The sequence below is a fragment of the Dipodomys merriami genome, unplaced genomic scaffold, assembly GCF_024711535.1.
Source record: "Dipodomys merriami isolate MVZ:Mamm:240054 unplaced genomic scaffold, mDipMer1.0.p SCAF_5, whole genome shotgun sequence".
Taxonomy (NCBI): Eukaryota; Metazoa; Chordata; class Mammalia; order Rodentia; family Heteromyidae; genus Dipodomys; species Dipodomys merriami.
Genome location: NW_027206068.1, coordinates 60,011,458 through 60,029,664, shown reverse-complemented (window position 1 = coordinate 60,029,664; position 18,207 = coordinate 60,011,458). Strand labels below are relative to the sequence as shown.

The 18,207-nt window shown below is 52.7% G+C and overlaps 1 protein-coding gene across 1 annotated transcript in view; it reads left to right on the top strand.

Annotated features, from left to right (window-relative positions):
* Nucleotides 1-1,469: 1,469 nt before the first annotated feature.
* The window catches only part of Kcp (kielin cysteine rich BMP regulator), a 30,758-nt gene continuing 14,020 nt past the window's right edge, over nt 1,470-18,207 (top strand). The window contains exons 1-23 of the mRNA XM_069996719.1: nt 1,470-1,551; nt 3,009-3,175; nt 3,761-3,950; nt 4,031-4,107; nt 4,936-5,020; nt 7,285-7,352; nt 7,564-7,660; nt 7,802-7,884; nt 8,082-8,175; nt 9,412-9,500; nt 12,397-12,490; nt 12,600-12,679; nt 12,756-12,849; nt 13,076-13,161; nt 13,507-13,588; nt 13,819-13,971; nt 14,044-14,150; nt 14,233-14,326; nt 14,887-15,060; nt 15,147-15,229; nt 15,373-15,472; nt 15,545-15,733; nt 16,403-16,573. Coding sequence (XP_069852820.1) covers nt 1,470-1,551; nt 3,009-3,175; nt 3,761-3,950; nt 4,031-4,107; nt 4,936-5,020; nt 7,285-7,352; nt 7,564-7,660; nt 7,802-7,884; nt 8,082-8,175; nt 9,412-9,500; nt 12,397-12,490; nt 12,600-12,679; nt 12,756-12,849; nt 13,076-13,161; nt 13,507-13,588; nt 13,819-13,971; nt 14,044-14,150; nt 14,233-14,326; nt 14,887-15,060; nt 15,147-15,229; nt 15,373-15,472; nt 15,545-15,733; nt 16,403-16,573 — 2,539 coding nt within the window. The remainder of the gene's footprint in view (nt 1,552-3,008; nt 3,176-3,760; nt 3,951-4,030; nt 4,108-4,935; nt 5,021-7,284; nt 7,353-7,563; nt 7,661-7,801; nt 7,885-8,081; nt 8,176-9,411; nt 9,501-12,396; nt 12,491-12,599; nt 12,680-12,755; nt 12,850-13,075; nt 13,162-13,506; nt 13,589-13,818; nt 13,972-14,043; nt 14,151-14,232; nt 14,327-14,886; nt 15,061-15,146; nt 15,230-15,372; nt 15,473-15,544; nt 15,734-16,402; nt 16,574-18,207) is intronic.

The following is an 18,207-nucleotide window of genomic DNA, read 5'->3' as shown; positions in this document are numbered from 1 at the left end:
CACTGAATCCAGGGAGGGGAGACCTTCAGTCCCAGCCTAGACTAGTGGAGGGGCAGGGTCTCCTGTCAGATCCTTAGGGCAGGTGGGGAGACTGCTTCCCAGCTGCAGGATTCCCAGCTCCACCCACAATGTCCTTCTGCCTGTGCACTTGGGACCCCAACTCTCTGCTTCCTAGCTGCACTGAGGACTTTCCCAGCTGTGAGCCCACGTGGACAAACTTCCCTTGCTTCCTCCCTTTGGCCTCTTCTGTAATGTCCAGGATCTAGCCCTGCCCCCAGCCCAGACTAGCCACACAGAACAGGCCTGATCTCAGCTTCTAGAATAGCTGAGACCAGCCATGAAGAAAAGACCTGAGTGTTTGAAGCCAAGCTTGGGCTGCTGGAGTAGACAGAGGTGGTAAGAAGGAGTGGGATCTGTGAAAGAAATTTGCAAATGAAGAGTACACTGGACTGGAGGCCCTGATCTCAGCCTGAGCTGCAGCACCTCCTTTCTTTCTTTTTCTTTCTTTCTTTCTTTCTTTCTTTCTTTCTTTCTTTCTTTCTTTCTTCCTTTCTTTCTCTCTCCCCTTTCTCCCTCCCTCCCTCCCTCCCTCCCTCCCTCCCTCCCTTCCTTCCTTCCTTCCTTCCTTCCTTCCTTCCTTCCTTCCTTCCTTCCTTCCTTCCTTCCTTCCTTTCCTCACCCCTCCCTTTCCCTTCCCTTCCCTTCTTTCTTTGGTGCAGGCTTGAATTTAGGGCTATTCACTGTCCCTTAGCTTTTTAAATCAAGGCTTGGCACTCTACCACTTGAGCCAAACCTCCATTTCTAGCTTTTTGCTGGTTAATTGGAAATAATCTCACAGACTTTCCTGCTCAAGCTGGCTTCAAACCGTGATCCTCAGATCTCAACCTCTTGAGTAAGTAGGATTATAGATGTGAGACACTGGGGCTCAACTCTAGTTCATTTCTTACTGAACCCTTGGCCAAGTGCTCACCACTAACTCCTTCATCTACATAATCTCAATGTCACTGCAAGGCTTGAAAGGTGGATGTGGTGATGTGAAGTTTACTGTGGGGGTTAGGGGGTCTGTATAAACCACATGGAATTCTGCACGGTGACTGGAACTCAGTGGAATCTGCTTTTCCTGTCAACCCATGAGACAGGGGAAGAAAAGCTAAGTGGAAACTTGCAGAGGATGGAGCAAGCCAAAAGGGTAAGGCGACGGCGGCTCTCAGCCCTGGGGCAGTGACTTGCTTCTGTTCAGGGCTCCGGCTGGCTGGGGGAGGTGGCCGGGGTGAGGATCCATCCGGGAGGCAGGCGAGGCAAAGTGAGGCGGGGCGGGATGACTGAAGCTGGAGGCCTTCCAGAACAAAGCCGGGGTGGGAGGCGGCCTGTGGCTCCCCACCCCGCCTCCCCGAGCGCGGCAGAGCCGGACGGCCGCCAGCCCGGGAGGCCCGGGAGGCCCGGGAGGCCGAGGCCGAGGCCGCGGCGGTATGGCGGGGGCGGGGGCCGCCCTGCTGGCCCTGGTCCTGCCGCTGGGGAGCCTGGCGCTGGCGGCGGCCGGGGCTGTGGACGGTGAGTGTCGAGTCGGGGCGGGGCGCCCCACCCCGTGCTCGGAGGGGCGCTGGAGGAACCCCTCCAGAGCTGGGCGCCCCAGGCCAGCCTCTGCCCTCTGGATCCTGAGGGGGAGATGGGGAGGCCGCGACAGCGGTGCGGGGCAGGGGCTCCCTGCCGTCCCTGCCGGGGATTCCGGCCGACGCTGGCGGGGAGGGGGCCGCCCTCCGTCTAGGAGTCTGCAGTTAATTATCTGTCTGGAGGACAGGGGTTAAAGGAGGCCGTCGGTGGGGGCTGCGCTCAGCCTGTCTGGCCCCGCATGAGGGAGCAGTCAGAGAAGGATTTCCTGTAGGAATGGACAAAGCAAGGCTGGGGGGAGGGGGAGCCCCCCCCCCCGCAGCGCTTTCCTGAAGGGTCTCCCTGGCTCTCTTGTCCTATTTGCTTAAGCAGGACCCGAGAACTGGCCGGGGATTCCAGGCTGCAGAGGGTAGGGAGAGGCTTGGAGGGCAGAGCTTTTGGGTGGAGAGTTTTTAGATGCTGAGACCACATCTAGAGGACCATCAGGTGAGGAGGAAGGAAACTGGGCTAGGTGGACAGAATATCATTGGGAGTGACAGGGCACCCTGTACAACGGACAGAGATGTGAACAGGCACAAGAGGTTTGGGTCTGTTGTTGGGTATGGGGTAGCAGGGGAACAGGGCAGGCTGGAAAGCTGGCAGCCCTGGTGAGAGGCTGGGAATCTTCTGCTGTGTGGCTTCAAACGGTATGCTGGGAGCCAGGCGCTGGCCAGGAAAGTCAGTGAGACTCTGATCTCCAATTAACCACCAGAAAACCAGGAGTGAAGCTATGGCTCAAAGTGGTAGAAAACTAACCTTGAGCAAAGGCGCTCAGAGATAGAGCCCAGGCCTTAAGTTTGAACCCCATGACTGCCAAAAAAAAAAAGAAAACAAGAACAAAACAAAATAAAGGCCAGGCACTGGTATGCCTATAATCCTAGCTACTCAGGAGGCTGAGATCTGAGGATCTTGGTTCAAAGCCAGCTCAGGCAGGAAAATCCATGAGACTCTTATCTCCAATAAACCACTAGAAAACCGGAAGTAGCGCTGTGGCTCTAGTGGTAGAGCGCTAGCCTTGAGCTGAAGAGCTGTGGGACAGCACCCAGGCCCAGAGTTCAAGCCCCACGACCGACAAAATAAATAAATAAATGCCAACAACAAAGAAAGGCATGCTGGGATAGAGGAGTAGACAGAGGCAGGGAGATAGAGAGAGGAGTGGGTAAGGTGGGAACAACTGGGGAACCAGTGACTGATGGGGTTTGGCATGGGGTACAGACGATGGGTACTAAGCCCCAGGTGTCTGGCTTGGGTAATTGGATGGGTGGAATAAGCATTAACCATGTTCATCTGGTCAGAGCAGGTTTGCAAAGGGATTGTGGGGATTTGGACTAGATTCCACACAGGATTCTTGTGCCTTTCAGGTGGGGCTGTCCCCAAGGAGCTCCCAGGACCTGCGGGCACCCATGAGTACCAGCAGCAGGTCCCCTCTCGTTTCTCTGGTCCTGCTGGGTCTCCTAAAGATCAGTGGCGCCTCCTGGAGGAACGGCTGGGGCAGCTGGAGGCTGAGGTGACTCAGCTGACAGAGCAGGTACCATGGAGACAGGTGTGAATGGGGTAGGGTGGACTTTGCATCATGGGAGGAGGAGATAGGGCTTGCCTGGCGGGGGGGCTTTGGGGGATTCTTAAGGGTTTTTTGTTTTTGTTTTTGTATGTGTGTCTATCTTGGAGCTTGAACTCAGGGCCTGCGTGCTGTCCCTGAGCTTTTGTGCTCAGGACTAGTGCTCTACCACTTGAGCCACAGCTCTACTTCTGGATATTTGGTGGTTAATTGGAGATAAGAGTTTCTTGGACTTTCTTTCCGCAAGGCTGGCTTTGAACTGAGATCCTTACAGCTCAGCCTCTTGAGTAGCTAGGATTACAGGTGGGAGCCATTAACGTCTGGCCAAGAGTTTGGATGGGGAAGAATTCTTTAACTATTATAGAGGGGATGGGTTCTGATTCTCTCCGAGAGACCAGGGGTCCTCTGCATTGAAGATGCTGAAGGAGGGGCACACCTCTGCTCTGGACTCATCAAATTCCTTCTCATTCTGCATCAGCTTTTGTCCCCCACAAATCATGAGAAATGGTGGGGGGAAGGCGGACCAGTGCCTCTTACCTCCTCCCTTTCCCCCAGAACAAGGATCTGCAGGCGAGAGTGAGGCAGTTGGAGTCCTGTGAGTGTCGCCCTTCTGCTCCCCAGTGCTGGGGGGTAGGACGCGCCTGGCCTGAGGGGGCTCACTGGGAGCCAGACGCCTGCACAGCCTGTGTTTGCCAGGATGGGGCTGTCAGCTGTAGTCCCCAGCCCAACTTGCCCCATTGCCGTGGTTAGTGCCACCCCATCTGCACGCTGGAGCCCCCGGGGCCTAGAGATGGTGCTGGAGACTGACAACACTGTCTTCTCCAGGCTGCAGCCACAATGGTCAGACCTACAGCCATGGGGAGACCTTCTCCCCAGATGCCTGTACCACCTGCCGCTGCCTGGTGAGTTTCTGGGACATTTGTCCCTGTCATCTCTCCACCTTAGTCTAGCCACCTGTCATTGAAGTTCTATGCCAGCTGATGTGTGATTGCTTCTGCCTGTCTGCCTCCAACCTTGCCGGGGTGGCCTGGAGTGCATTCTGACTGGCTCTGCCTGCAACTCTGCTCATACACAGGGGAGCTCCTAGCCCCTCAAGGAGGCCCTGGAGTGGAGGACAGAGGATGTGGTTGTCATCTGCTTTGCTCAGCTCCCATTCTCACCACCCCCACACCTTCCACACCCTCATCTTCTTTTTTTTGGTTGGTCATGGGGTTTGAACTCTGGGCCTGGGCCCTGACCCTCAGCTCTTCAGCTCAAGGCTAGCACTGTACCTCTTGAGCCACAGCGTCACTTCTGATTTTCTAGTGGTTTCTTAGAGAAAAGAGTCTCAGGGACTCTTCTGCTGGCTTTGAACCAAGATCCTCAGATCTCAGCCTCCTGAGTAGCTAGGATTATAGGCGTGAGCCACCAGTGCCCAGTTTACAACTTCATCTTCTACTTCAGACTCTTCCCACCCTCGTGCTGTTCTCTCCCACCAACCCACAGCCTCTTTCTGGCCTTTCCCTCCTCAAGCCTCTTCTGAGAAAGCCCCAGGTTCTCTTCCTAGGATCGCCCCACTGGAGAATTGCACTTTGAAGAGAGGGTTGCCAGGGGAGCTGATGGGAGGGGCTGTAGGACGTCTCTTATACCCTTGAACTGAGGGTATGCCATGTCTTGCTAACTCATCCTTTTGCTCCTCAATGAGTCCCAGCCTAGGGCAAAGTTCCAGCATTCTAGTCTGCTTCCTGCAGGAAGGGACTATCACCTGTACCTCGAAGCCTTGCCCGAGAGGACCCTGCCTGGAGCCAGGAACATGCTGCCCACACTGTGAACCAGGTCAGCCTGCTGCAGCCCCTATATCTGTGGGACCTGCCCCTCATCCCAGAGCCATGATCTATCACCTAAGTGTGGACACATGCCCCCATCGAGAGCTCTGGGGAGCCCAGTTTGGATACCAAGTCAGCAAACACTCATCCTTTTCCTGGGATAAGGATGCCAGTCTTTTTTTTTTTTTTTTTTCTGCTTACGTGGTGCTGAGGAATCGAACCAGGGCCTCATGCATGCAAGGCAAGCACTTTACCACTGAGCCACCTTTGCAGCCCCATGGATGCCAGTCTTAGGGCTTGAACTCAGGGCGTGGGCTCTGTCCCTGAGCTTTCTTTTTGCTCAAGGCTAGCTCTCTACCACCTGAACCATAGCTCCACTTCTGGCTTTTTGGGGGTGCTTAATTGGAGATAAGAGTCTCACTGACTTTCTTGCCTGGGCTGGCTTTGAATGCAGTCTTCAGATCTCAGCCTCCCGAGTGGCTAGGATTACAGCGGTGAGCCACCTACACCCTGGCTGACTCACCCGATTGTCCTCCCTCAGGGAGCGCTTGATCTAGTTGGGAAGATACATTTATAGCTTATCTCACACAAACTTGAAGGTTCAGTGAACAGATTAAGAGAAGGCTTTGCCAGAGGAACGGGTGGGAGGGCAAACAGAGTCCATCCAGACTAGTGAGTCAGGGTGGCCTTCACAGAACCTGGGTGTCTGAACTGATCTCCAAAGAAAAGTTAGATTGCACAGAAGGAAGAGGAATGCCTGAGAGCCCCCTCTTTGAGCAGGAGCAGGGTGGGAAGAGGTGTGTGGTGCGCTCAGCCTTGCAGTTTGGACTTCTTTCTGTGGGTAAAGGAACCACCAAAGGCTAAAGAGCCAGCTTGTAGCACATTCAAAACGATGTTTTGAATATTCATCAGGCAGGGGCTGCACAAGGAGAGACCAACCTTACTGCAGCCCGCTTTTTTGCTGGCTAATAGAAGAGAGTCTTGTGAAGATTTTCTGCTTGGGTTGGCCTCCAACTGTGATCCCCCCAGGTCTCAGCCTCCTAAGTAGCTAATTTTGCAGGTGTGAGCCACTGATACTTTTTTTTTGTTGTTGTTTGTTTGTTTTTTTTTGGGTCCGGTCATGGGGCCTGAACTCTGGGCCTGGGCGCTGTCCCTCAGCTCTTCAGCTCAAGGCTAGCACTCTACCACTTGAGCCACAGTGCCACTTCCGGCTTTTTTCTTTTTGCTTATGTGGTGCTGAGGAATCGAACCCAGGGCCTCTGGCATGCAAGGCATGCGCTCTACCACTGAGCCACCTTCCCAGCCCCACTTTTTTTTTTTTAATGCCAGTCCTGGGGCTTGAACTCAGGACCTGAGTATTATCCCTGACCTTCTTTTGCTTAAGGCTAGTGCTTGACCACTTGAGCCACAGCACTATTTCTGACTTTTTTTTTATTGTGAAAATACTGTACAGAGGGGTTACAATTACATGGGCAAGATAGTGAGTACATTTCTTATCAAGCATTGTAGCTTCCTCCTTTGTTTACCCTTCCCATCCCTTCCCAGCCTCCCCCCACCCCCCCACTATTTCTGACTTTTTCCATGGACTTTCCTGCCCAAGCTGGCTTTGAACTATGATCCTCAGATCTCAATCTCTTGAGTAGCTAGGATTATAGGTGTAAATTACCAACGCCTGGCCAGAATTATTCTTGCAGTATAATTTTATGCGTTGGTTATCTGAAATTCAAGTGTAACTGAGTGTCTTGAGTTTTATCTGGAAGCCCTCCCAAGAAAAGTATGCTGGTAGTGTTCAGAAGAACGAGGCTTAGGCCAGTGTGGTCTGGAAACGTAGCCCAGAGTCTTGGCCAGAGACCACAACTGATGTCTTGGGAACTATTGAATTATTTTCAAGAGAAGAAGGGTGCTGAGGCTGGGAATGTGGCTGACTGCATCTCTAGCACTGTAGGCAGAGTGCTTGTCTAGACCAGCCTTACCCCACTCCCAACTTCTAGAAAAGGACACATGGTATCTCAGGGCCACTACCAGCCTATGTGATATCTTGATGAAAAAAAGACAAAAACAAAAACAAAAACAAGACACCCCTGTCAAGACCCTTTGCCCCATTTAGTAAAATAAATGAAACTACCAATGGTGTTGTGCTTAGACAGTTGACTGCCATCTGCTGGAAAAGTATAGTAAATGTAAACATCTCTGTTCCATCCTGAATTGGTGCCCTTTGTATATGACACCAAGTGATCTGGGTCTCTTATTTGGGACTCTGGCCTGATTTTCCAGGCTGTCCTGGGGGTCGCAGGCCTGGGGAAACATGGAATCCGGAGCCCTGTGTCATCTGCACCTGCCAGGTAAGAGAACTGAGGTCGGACCCCAATTACCACCCATGTTCCTGCTGCTTGGAGTAGTGGGGCCATGCCCAGCCCAGCCTAGGGGCCAGAAAGGGCTGCTGCCTCCGCCCAAACATCACGGCCTGGAGCCTGTTAGACCTGTGAGACCCCCAGTGTGTCCCAGTGTGGGCAGTGGTGAGGAACAAGGGAAGGCTGGGCGTCTGTGCTGCAGGCAGGAACCGTGCGGTGCCAGGGGCCCTCATGCTCCCAGCTCAACTGCCTGGAGAGCTATACCCCACCTGGAGAATGCTGCCCCATCTGCCGGCCAGGTGACTTCCCACCCTGCCTGTCCCTTTCTCCCCTCAGCCCCACTGGGTCCAGTATCTACTTGGGGTCATGTGTTTCCCTGGGGGATACCTATCCCCACTGTTCTCTGGTGACCCACCTGTCTTCTTGGTGACCCTCCCCAGGCTGTGAGTATGAGGGGAAGCTTTATGAGGAGGGGGCCAGCTTCCTGTCCAGCTCCAACCCTTGCCTCCAATGCTCTTGCCTGGTGAGTCTGTGCTATTTCTGCCCAGGCCTGCATCTCCTTAGACACCTCTTGCCCTACCCTAGACGGGGCTGGCCACTCTTGCCGTCTCTCACATGCCTTCTGTGCCAGTAAAGGACTCCTTTTACTCCACCTGCCCACCCTGTGCCTCCTGGGAAACCAATCTGGAAGCTCTTTTTATAGCCACTGGTCCATTGCAGAGAAGCCTGGTTCGCTGTGTGCCCATCAAGTGCCCACCAAACTCCTGCCCTGAGCCAATCCTGAGGCCTGGGCACTGCTGCCCAGCCTGCCAAGGTGAGAGTCTCCGGCCTTTTCCCATGGAGTCTCTGGCAGGGCTGGACTATCATGCCATTTCTCCAACTCTAAACTCCATCTTGCCAGCCCCTGACTTTGTTTGGCCAAGTGGAGGAGCAATGCCAGCCCTACCCTCCTTTGGAAGTACAAGCTTGATGTCAAATTGTGCATCACTGCACAGTGATTCATGCCTGTAGTCATAGCTACTCAGGAGGCTGACATTTGAGGATTTCAGTTCAAAGACAGCTGGGCAGAAAAGTCTATGGTACCCTAATATCCAATTAACCACCCCAAAACCAGAAGCAGATGTATAGCTCTAGTGGTATGAGCACCAGCTTTGAGCAAAAAAGCTAAGGGAGAGTGTTCTGCCCCTGAGTTCAAGACCCAGTAGGAGTACTAAAAGAATCTGTTATTGTCTGGGAATGTGGCTTAGTGGTAGAATGCTTCCCTAGCATGCATGAAGCCCTGGGTTTGATTCCTCAGTACCACATAAACAGAAAAAACTGGAAGTGACACTATGGCTCAAGTGGTAGAGTGCTAGCCTTGAGCAAAACAAGCTCAGGGACAGTGCCCAGGACTGGCAAAAAAATCTGTCATTGTAACTTAGTGGTTGAGTAACTTTTTTTTTGTTGTTTTTTTTTTTTGGTCATGGGGCTTGAACTCTAAGCCTGGGCACCGTCCTTCAGCTCTTCAGCTCAAGGCGAGTGCTCTACCACTTGAGCCACAGCACCACTGGTTTTCTAGTGGCTTATTGGAGCTGGCTTTGAACCATGATCCTCAGATTTCAGCCTCTTGAGTAGCCAAGATTACAGGTGTGAGCCACCGGCGCCGGGCTAGTTTAAGTCACTTTGTGCCTTAGTTTCCCCATTTTTAAGGTGCATATAATGATCAACACTGTATAATATTGTTGCCAAGACAGGAGTAGAAGCAGGGCCAGGTGCAGTGGGAACTCAGGAAGGAGACCTAGGTCCCACTGCTGGACACAGAGGGACAATCAATGTTGAGGTGACCAGCAGGATAAAGAGGTACTAGGAAGGGCTGATGAAATCAGAGGACACTCCAGATAAAGAGTATCACATTCTAGTCAGCACGGTATAAAAATGGGAGCTCGTACAATAGGCGTGAATGGTCAGGACTTAAGGGTGAGGGGCATAATAGATAACCTGGAAGATTTGCTGTCCTTTTGGAAGAGGAATGGTCCAGGTGGCCCTGACCAGGCCTGCTCTCTGTCCCCAGCCCAAGGCTGCATAGAGGGTAATTCTCACAGGGACCATGGCCAAGAGTGGACTTCATCTGGGGACCCCTGCCAGATCTGCCGGTGCCTGGTGAGTCCTGAGGCCGCCCCTGGGCTGTCTCTTACCCTGCCCTGCCCTCAGGCTAGCTGGGTTTTTAACTTCTTTCCATGGGACACATCTCTGGGGTCAGAGATGGTACAGACCACATTCTAGGTGCTATGAGCAGGCCCTGCTCAGTGCATTTGGTGTTCTTCATGGTTTGTGATCTGAAAAGGAGCTCACAGGCCAAAGGAATGGGCACGGGGGGGGGGGGGGATGAGGAACCTGGGGCATTAAACTTGATTGAAAGCCACTGCTACATGTGGCCACAGAGCTGTTGACATGTTTCTGGTCAGAACTGAGGTGTAAGTGAGCTATACTCACTGACCTCCATGACTTAGTAAGGTGAAAAAGAAGGTAAAATATCTCACTAATATGCTGTGTTGGGGGTCGGAGGCATGGCTCAGGTGGTAGAGCACCAGCCAATGAGCATCAAACATCACATTGTGAGTTGGAGTCCTGGTCTTGGAAAAGGAAAGAAGAAAGGAAGGAGAAAGAAAGAAAGAAAGAAAGAAAGAAAGAAAGAAAGAAAGAAAGAAAGAAAGAAAGAAAGAAAGAAGAAACGAAGGAAGGAAGGAAGGAAGGAAGGAAGGGAGGGAGAGAGAGAAGGAAGGAAGGGAGGGAAGGAAGGGAGGGAGGGAGGAAAGGAAGGAAGGAAGGAAATAAGGAAGGAAGGAAGGAAGGAAGGAAGGAAGGAAGGAAGAAAGATGCTGTCTTGGTTACCCAGGCAAATAGAATATATTATTAAAATTCAATTTCAGCCGGGCACAAGTGGCTCATGCCTGGAATGCTAGCTACTCAGGAGGCTGAGATCTGAGAATCTCAGTTCAAAGCCAGCCTAGCCAGAAAAGTTCATGAAACTCTTATCTCCAATTAACCACACACACACACACACAGACACACACAGACACACAGACACAGACACAGACACACACACACACACACACACACACACACACACACACACACACACACAGGAAGCAGAGCTGTGGATCTAATGATAGATCCCTAAACTTGAGCAAAAGGAAGTTCAGAGACAGCACCCAGTCCTTGGATTCAAGCTCCAGGACTGCACAAAACAAACCAACCACAAAATAACAACAAACCCTTGACTTTGAATTTAACATGACTTAGGTGACTTTCATTACCTTGGGATAGGAAAGCAAGTGTTATATTACTTGAGCCACATCCCTTGCCCTTTTGTTTATATTTTGTTTTTGAAATAGGATTTCACTAACTTTGCCTGGGCAATCTATGCGAAGAACCACTGGCTGCCCACACCCTAGTAAGGTAGTGAGTGGAGGGTTGGTGTAGTGTGAATACAAAGGGGTGGGATCTGCTGGGGTCAGGCAACTGGTTAGCAACAGCCCCTTGCTAAATCCCAGCTTCTAGACATGGTTGCCACACGGATGCCTCTTATATCTTCCCCTCAGGCTGTGAGAACATAATATGACCTTTTTTTTTTTTCATATAGGTAAAAACAGGGAGAACTTAAGTACCATGCTACACAAGAACCACCAACTGAGTGGCTTAAAACAACAGAAATTCTGCAGGGGTGGGGGGTGGTGGGGGAGGGGGCAGGGGAGACAGGGCTGGAAGGTGGCTCAGTGGTAGAGTGCTTGCCTTGCATGTATGAAGCCCTGGGTTCGATTCCTCAGCACCACATAAGCAGAAAAAACCAGAAGTGACGCAGTGGCTCAAGTGGTAGAGCGTTAGCCTTGAGCTGAAAAGCTGAGGGACAGTGCCCAGGCCCAGAGTTCAAGCCCCACAATGGACAAAAAGAAAAAGTAAAGAAATTCTGCCAGGTTCCAGTGGCACATGCCTGTAATCCTCTCTACTCAGAAGGCTGAGATCTGAGGATTCTGGTGCAGGGATAATCAGGGTGGGGGTTGGAGGCTTGGTTAGAGCACTAGGGAGTGAGTGAAAATTCAGGTACTGAGTTTGGGTACCAGTCTCAGATCTAAAAGAAAGAAAAGGAAAAGAAAAGAAAAGATGACAACCAGGGTCGACAAATCTAAGAAACCCTCACCTTCAACTAACCAGCAAAAAGCCAGAAGTGGAGTTGTGACTTAAGTGGTAGAATATTAGCCTTGAGTGAAAGAGCTAAGAGAGAATGTGAGAGCCTGAGTTCAAGCCTCAGGACTGGCACAAACAACGACAATAGCAAAATAAAACAGAAATGTATTTGTCCACACTTCTAGAAGCCAGAAGTTCAAGATCAACGTGTTGGTGGGGTTGGTTCCTTCTGAGTGCTGTGAAGAAGGCTTTTTTTATGCCTCTCTCTTAGGATTCTCATGGTTGCTGGCATTCCTTGGCTTTTACAGCACCAAATCTCTGCTTTTGTCTTCCTTCCTCTCTCCCTTCCTCCTTTTCTTTCTCTCACTTCCTACCTTCCTTCCTTGATCCCTCCCTTCCCTTCCCTTTCTTTCCTTCCCTGCCAGGACTATTGCTTGAACCCAGGGCGTCGATGCTGTTGATTAGCTATTTTGCTCAAGGCTGGTGCTCTACCTCTTGAGCCACAGCTCCACTTCTGGTTTTTAAGTAGCTAATTCGAGATAAGTGTCTCACAGACTTTCCTGCCCACACTGTCTTTGAACTGTGATCCTCAGATCTCATCTCCTGAGTAGTTAGGATTCCAGGCATGAGCCACCTGCACAAGGCTTAAATCCCCTTTATAAGGACATCAACTACTCCCGTGTGACTTTATCTTAACTAGTTACATCTGCAACAATCCTATTAACAAATGAGGTTACATTTGGAGGACTTCAACAAATGCAGGAAGAATGCGTTTCAACCTATTACATCCAATGAGTGAATGGCTGGGTCTCCAATGCCATTTCTGCCATTTGGCTGAGTTCTGATGGCCCTGCCTCTGTCTACCTACCAGGAGGGGCACATCCAGTGCCGCCAGAAAGAATGTGCCAGCCTGTGCCCCTATCCGGCCCGGCCCCTCCCAGGCACCTGCTGCCCAGTGTGTGACGGTGAGTCAGTGGATTCAAAAGGGTCTCCAGTACAGGGAGTGGTGATTTTTGTCCAGGGATGGAGCAGGGAGGGGCTCCTGAGGAGGGCCTGAGCATTTCTTCCCAACAGGCTGTTTCCTAAATGGAAGGGAGCACCGCAGCGGGGAGCCTGTGGGCTCTGGGGACCCTTGTTCTCATTGCCGTTGTACTGTGAGTGTGGCTGCCTGGCAGGAAGGGCCTGGCTTCTGGGCCTGCCTGCCACCTGCTGACTGGGCCCTGTTGGCAGAATGGGAGTGTCCAGTGTGAGGCTCTGCCCTGCCCACCTGTGCCCTGCAGACACCCAGGCAGGATTCCTGGACAGTGTTGCCCAGTCTGCGATGGTGAGTAGAGCTGGCTGGGGTAGACAGGAGAAGCGCAGGCGCTGGCTGGAGACGGGCTTTGCTATGCTCTTATTGCACAGGTGAGTTCTCATCTCACCTTCCCAGGGGTACATGGTGGGACCCACACCTGTATAGGCAGGTATGGGAGAATGTCCATGACTGGGCATTCTTGGGTACCTTGATGTGTCATGAGGCTTCCTTCCCTGTTCCCTGTCCTCTTATCCAGGCTGTGAGTACCAGGGACACCAGTATAGGAGCCAGGAGACCTTCATGCTCCACGAGGGTAGACGCTGTGTCCGCTGCTCCTGCCAGGTGGTGGCTTCACCTTCTCCCATTCAATTGTGTGTGTGTGTGTGTGTGTGTGTGTGTGTGTGTGTGTGTGTGTGTGTGTGTGTGTGTGCTGTGTGCACACGCGCTAATACTAGGGCTTGAATTCAGGGCTTGGGCTCTGTTCCTTAGCCTTTTTTGAGCCATAGCTCCATTTCCTGCTATTTGCAGATAAATTGGAAATAAAAGTCTCACAGACTGTCTGTGCTGGCTTCAAATGGTGATCCTTAAATCTCAGCCTCCTGAGTTGCTAGGATTACAAGTGTGAGCCTAGATTCCACTCAGTTTTGTCTGATTCTTTAAAGACTTCTCATCTGGTTTCCCTCTCAGGCTGGTGAGGTGTCCTGTGAGGAGCAGGAGTGCCCAGTGGCCCCCTGTGCCCTGTCTGCCTCTGGCCCCCGGCTCTGCTCAGGTACATGCATGTGGAGTGTATGTGTGTATGGGAGGGGAAAATGCCAAGGACACTGCTTCCATGGGATTGGAGAAAGCGGTCACTCTTCAGTAAGGAGGCTTTATTAATTATTCCCTAATTCCTTCAGAGGCTGTGGTGGGGATGCAAGTCAGAGTCTTGGTGGGCTAGAAGGATAGGAATGGACAGGGAGGGAGTTTGGGTTGCCATGGTGACAGTATCCCTTGTTGTAGTCTGTGTGCTAAATGAAGAGGAGTTTGCTGAGGGGGTCCAGTGGGAACCCGATGGTCAGCCTTGTACCACCTGCTCCTGCCGAGATGGGGTGCCAGTGTGTGGGGTTGTGCTCTGCTCCCCCGCCCCCTGCCAGCACCCCACACACCTCTCTGGTGAGTGCCCAAGGATCTTGGCTTTCTTCCCCTGCTATGCCCAGCCTACCCTGACCGGCTCGCCCCACCCAGGGGCCTGCTGTCCCAGCTGTGAGAAGTGCAGCTACCATGGTCAAGTGTATGCCAATGGGCAGAACTTCACAGACCCGGACAGCCCGTGCCACACCTGCCACTGCAAGGTACCTCCCTGGGGCTTGCTGTTGCCCCCCCCTTGAGCCCCCAGAGCCTCACCTCCCCCATGGCCCTTTCCTCTGCCCCCAGGATGGGACTGTGAGGTGTTCCTCAGTTGTCTGCCCTCCCACCACCTGTGCCCGGCCCCAGAGTGGACCCGGTCAGTGCTGCCCTAGGTGCCCAGGTAGGTGTTTACTGTGCCGGATATCTTCCCAAGCAACTGTCTTTCTCGGTTGTTTTCGCTCTCCCACCACATAGCTAAGAACTCTCTGGAACTCACAGGGTGTGGGTGAGTGGGTGTGGTGTTAGGATACCACCCTTCCATCCTGTTGTCTTCTATTTCCTCTCCCAGACCCCATGAATAGCCGCTGGTAGAGCACGGGTTCACACAATGAGCCCTTGCCTCTGGCACCTAGGAGACTGGGTGCTGGCCTGCCACGGGCGGTGATCCCGGCCTACCTGCATGGAGGGTTCTGTGCTAGGGCGTGTGTCACAGACAACACGTCTGTGCAATGCACCTCTTCACCCGGAGGCAGTCATCTGCCCGCTGATAAAGGCACACACATGCGTGAATGCTGAGCCGCGCGCATGCGCACACAGTCCCTTGCCTCTCCCCGGGCACCGAGGGCTTCCCAGCTGGCACTTGCCGCGTGGTTCCGTTCTCCAGGGGCAGGGTCGAGGGTCGGGATGGGGGGGGGTGACACCTCGTGTGCTCAGCCTTTGCCCCCGCTCTCTGATGCTCAGATTGCGTCTTGGAGACACAGGTGTTTGTAGACGGCCAGCGCTTCTCCCACCCCGGAGACCCTTGCCAGGAGTGCCGGTGTCACGAGGGCCGTGCCAGCTGCCAGCCTCGTGCCTGCCCCAGCTCGTCCTGTGCCCACCCTTTGCCTGGAGCCTGCTGCCGGAGCGACTGCAGCGGTGAGGCGCCTGGGCTGGAGGAGGGGCGCGGCTGCAAGGTCCTTTAGTTCCCCCCCCCCCGCCCCTACAGCTGCCCCTTCCCCTAGGCTGCGCCTTCGGAGGGAAAGAATACCCGGACGGGGCGGACTTCCCGCACCCCACCGACTCCTGCCGGCTGTGTCGCTGTCTGGTGAGTGGGCCACGGGGTGACAGGGGCCCAGGGAAGTGGAGATGGGACTTAGGGTCAGGAAAAGTCCAACGACATGGACTGGCAAGGGGTGGGGAGTCTCCCCGCTCTAACCCAGCCTGCATCGTCCATCTGTCCATCTGCAGAGCGGGAACGTGCAGTGCCTGGCGCGCCGCTGCGCACCCCTGTCCTGCGCCGAGCCGGAGCTGCGGCCGGGAGAATGCTGCCCGCGGTGCCCGGGTAGGAGCCGCCCCTGCCGGCCGGCGCTTCTCCGCCCGCGCCAGGCAAGGATACCATCCGCTCTCTTTCTCGGTGCAGACGCCCGTGCTAGCTGTGCACGGCCTGGGGACAATGTCCCAGCCCGCCACCAGGAGCACTTCACTCCACCTGGCGACCCCTGCAGCCGCTGCCTCTGCCTGGACGGCTCCGCGTCCTGCCAGCGCCTGCCCTGCCCGCCCGCGCCCTGCACCCACCCTCGCCAGGGGCCCTGCTGCCCCTCCTGCAATGGTACCACCTTGGCCGTGGCTCCCACCACTCTCTGTCTGCGCCATCCGCTCCCACCCTGCCTCTGACGCGAATCCAACTCCCTTTCCCCTCCCCCAGCCCTACTCCTCTGGGGTCTTATTACCAACCCAGCGTTGGTGGCTCATCCTGTAATCCTACCTACTCAGGAGACGGAGAAGCCAGCCCAAGCAGACAAAAATGAGAGACTCCTATCTCCAATTAACTCTCCAATTAAGTGGTTTTTAAAAAAATGCAGTAGCTGGACACTAGTGGCTCACGCCTGTAATCCTAGCTACTCAGGAAGCTGAGAACTGAGGATTGTGATTCAAAACCAGCCCAGGCAGGAAAGTCCATGAGACTCTAACTCCAATTAACCACCAGAAACCCAGAAGTGGTGCTGTAGCTCAAGGGATAGAGTGCTACCCTTGTGCAGAAGGGCTCAGGGACAGTGCCCAGATGCTGAGCTCAAATCCCACTATTAAAAAAAAACCCACTGGAGTAGAGGTATGGCTTAAGTGGTATAGCACCCATCTTGAACAGAAAAAGCTAAGCAAGAGTGTGAGGCTGTAAGTTCAAGCCCTAGTACTGACACACACACAAAGAAAGCAAAAAGTGCCCCAGTGTCTGGGCTTGGGAGCCACCACCACAGCCCCATCCTGCCCTTCTGTCTAGGCTGTCTGTACCAAGGGAAGGAGGTTGGCAGCGGGGAGCGGTTCTCATCACCCACCAGCCCGTGCCACGTGTGCCTCTGCTGGGAGGGCAGTGTGCGCTGTGAGCCAAGGCCTTGCGGCCCTGCACAGTGTCCCTTCCCCACCAGCAGCGAATGCTGCCCTGCCTGTGATGGTGAGTAGATGGAGAGGGGCCTGCAGGGGTGGAGGGTAGAGGGTGGGCAAGAAATCAGTCAGAGCCCTCTTCCCTGCCCTGAAGTGGATCTTCAGGCACCAGTGTCTCAATCCTAGCTACAAAGGAAGCTGAAATCTGAGAATCACTGTTCAAAGCCAGCCCAGGAAGGAAAGTTTGTGAGACTCTTATCTCCAATAAACTACCAAAAAGCTAGAAATGGAGCTGTGGCTTAGTTGGTAGAACACTAGCCTTGAGCACAAAAAGCTCAGCAACAGCACCCAGGACCAGAGTTCAAGTCCCAAGACTGGCAAAAAATAAAATAAAACTAAATAAATAAAAATAAAAAATCAGCCAAGAGCCAGTGGCTCACGCCTGTAATGCTAGCTACCCAGGAGATTTGATCAAAGCCAGATCTGATCAAAGCAAGCCAGAGCAGGAAAGTCCACAAGACTCTTATCTCCAGTTAATCACCAGAAAACTGGAAGTGGTGCTGTGGCTCAAGTGGTAGAGCACTTACCTTGAACTGAAGAGCTGAGGGACACCCCCCCCACCCCCCCACCCCCCGCTGTGGGTGAAGCCTAGATTTTCTTCTGCCCTTGGTGCCATTTGACTATTTGCTTAGCCTTGGGAAAATTACATAGCTTCTCTGGGCCTAATTTTTGATGTGTAAAAAAGTGGGGAATTGGGCCAGATCCAGTTGCCCAGTCTTCAGTCATTCTTTGTAGTATCTTAGCAAATTTTGCTACACACTCTACCAAATGAACTCTTTAGTTTAATTTCACTTAAATGTATTTAAGTGAAATTTAAGAAACGTTTAAAACTTTTCTTCTATTGAACTCATTAATTAAAACTTATTTAAATGGAGTTTTGTATTGTACTATAAATAGAAACTTTGTCTTGCCAGGAATAGAAGATTACCATTAAATTGACAACAGCTGAAATATGATGTTGTGGAATTCTTTTTTAGGCACTTCTGCCTGTCAAGGCTTTGAATCTAAGAGTCAGCTTTTTTTTTTTAACGTGTCCTGGGGCTTGAATTTAGAGCCTGGGTGCAGTCCTTGAGCTTTTTTGCTCAAGGTTCATGCTCTAGCACTTGAGCCACAGCACTACCTTAGGTTCTTTTGATAGTTTATTGGAGGTAAGAGTCTCATGGGCTTTCTTGCCTGGGCTGGCTTGGAACCTTGATCCTCAAATCTCAGCCTCTTGAATAGATAGGATCACAAGCAGGAGCCACTGGCATGTAATTCATCCTCTCTTAATTGAAAAGGGTGATGAAGAAAGGTCAGAGAGGAGCTCAGGTTGCTAGACCTCCCTGGTCAGTCACAGGGCTTAGAAGAGTGTTGGAAGGAGATACTTTATTTATTTATTTTTGTTGGTCACAGGGCTTGAACTCTGGGCCTGAGCGCTGTCCCTCAGCTCTTCAGCTCAAGGCTAGTGCTCTACCACTTGAGCTACAGCATCACTTCAGGTTTTCTGGTGGTTTATTGGAGATAAGAGTTTCACAGACTTTCCTGCCCGGGCTAGCTTTGAACTGTGATCCTCAGATCTCAGCCTCCTGAGTAGCTAGGATTACAGGCGTGAGCCACCGGCAGCGGACTGGGAGGAGATACTTGGGCTGGAAAACTTGCCCCTCC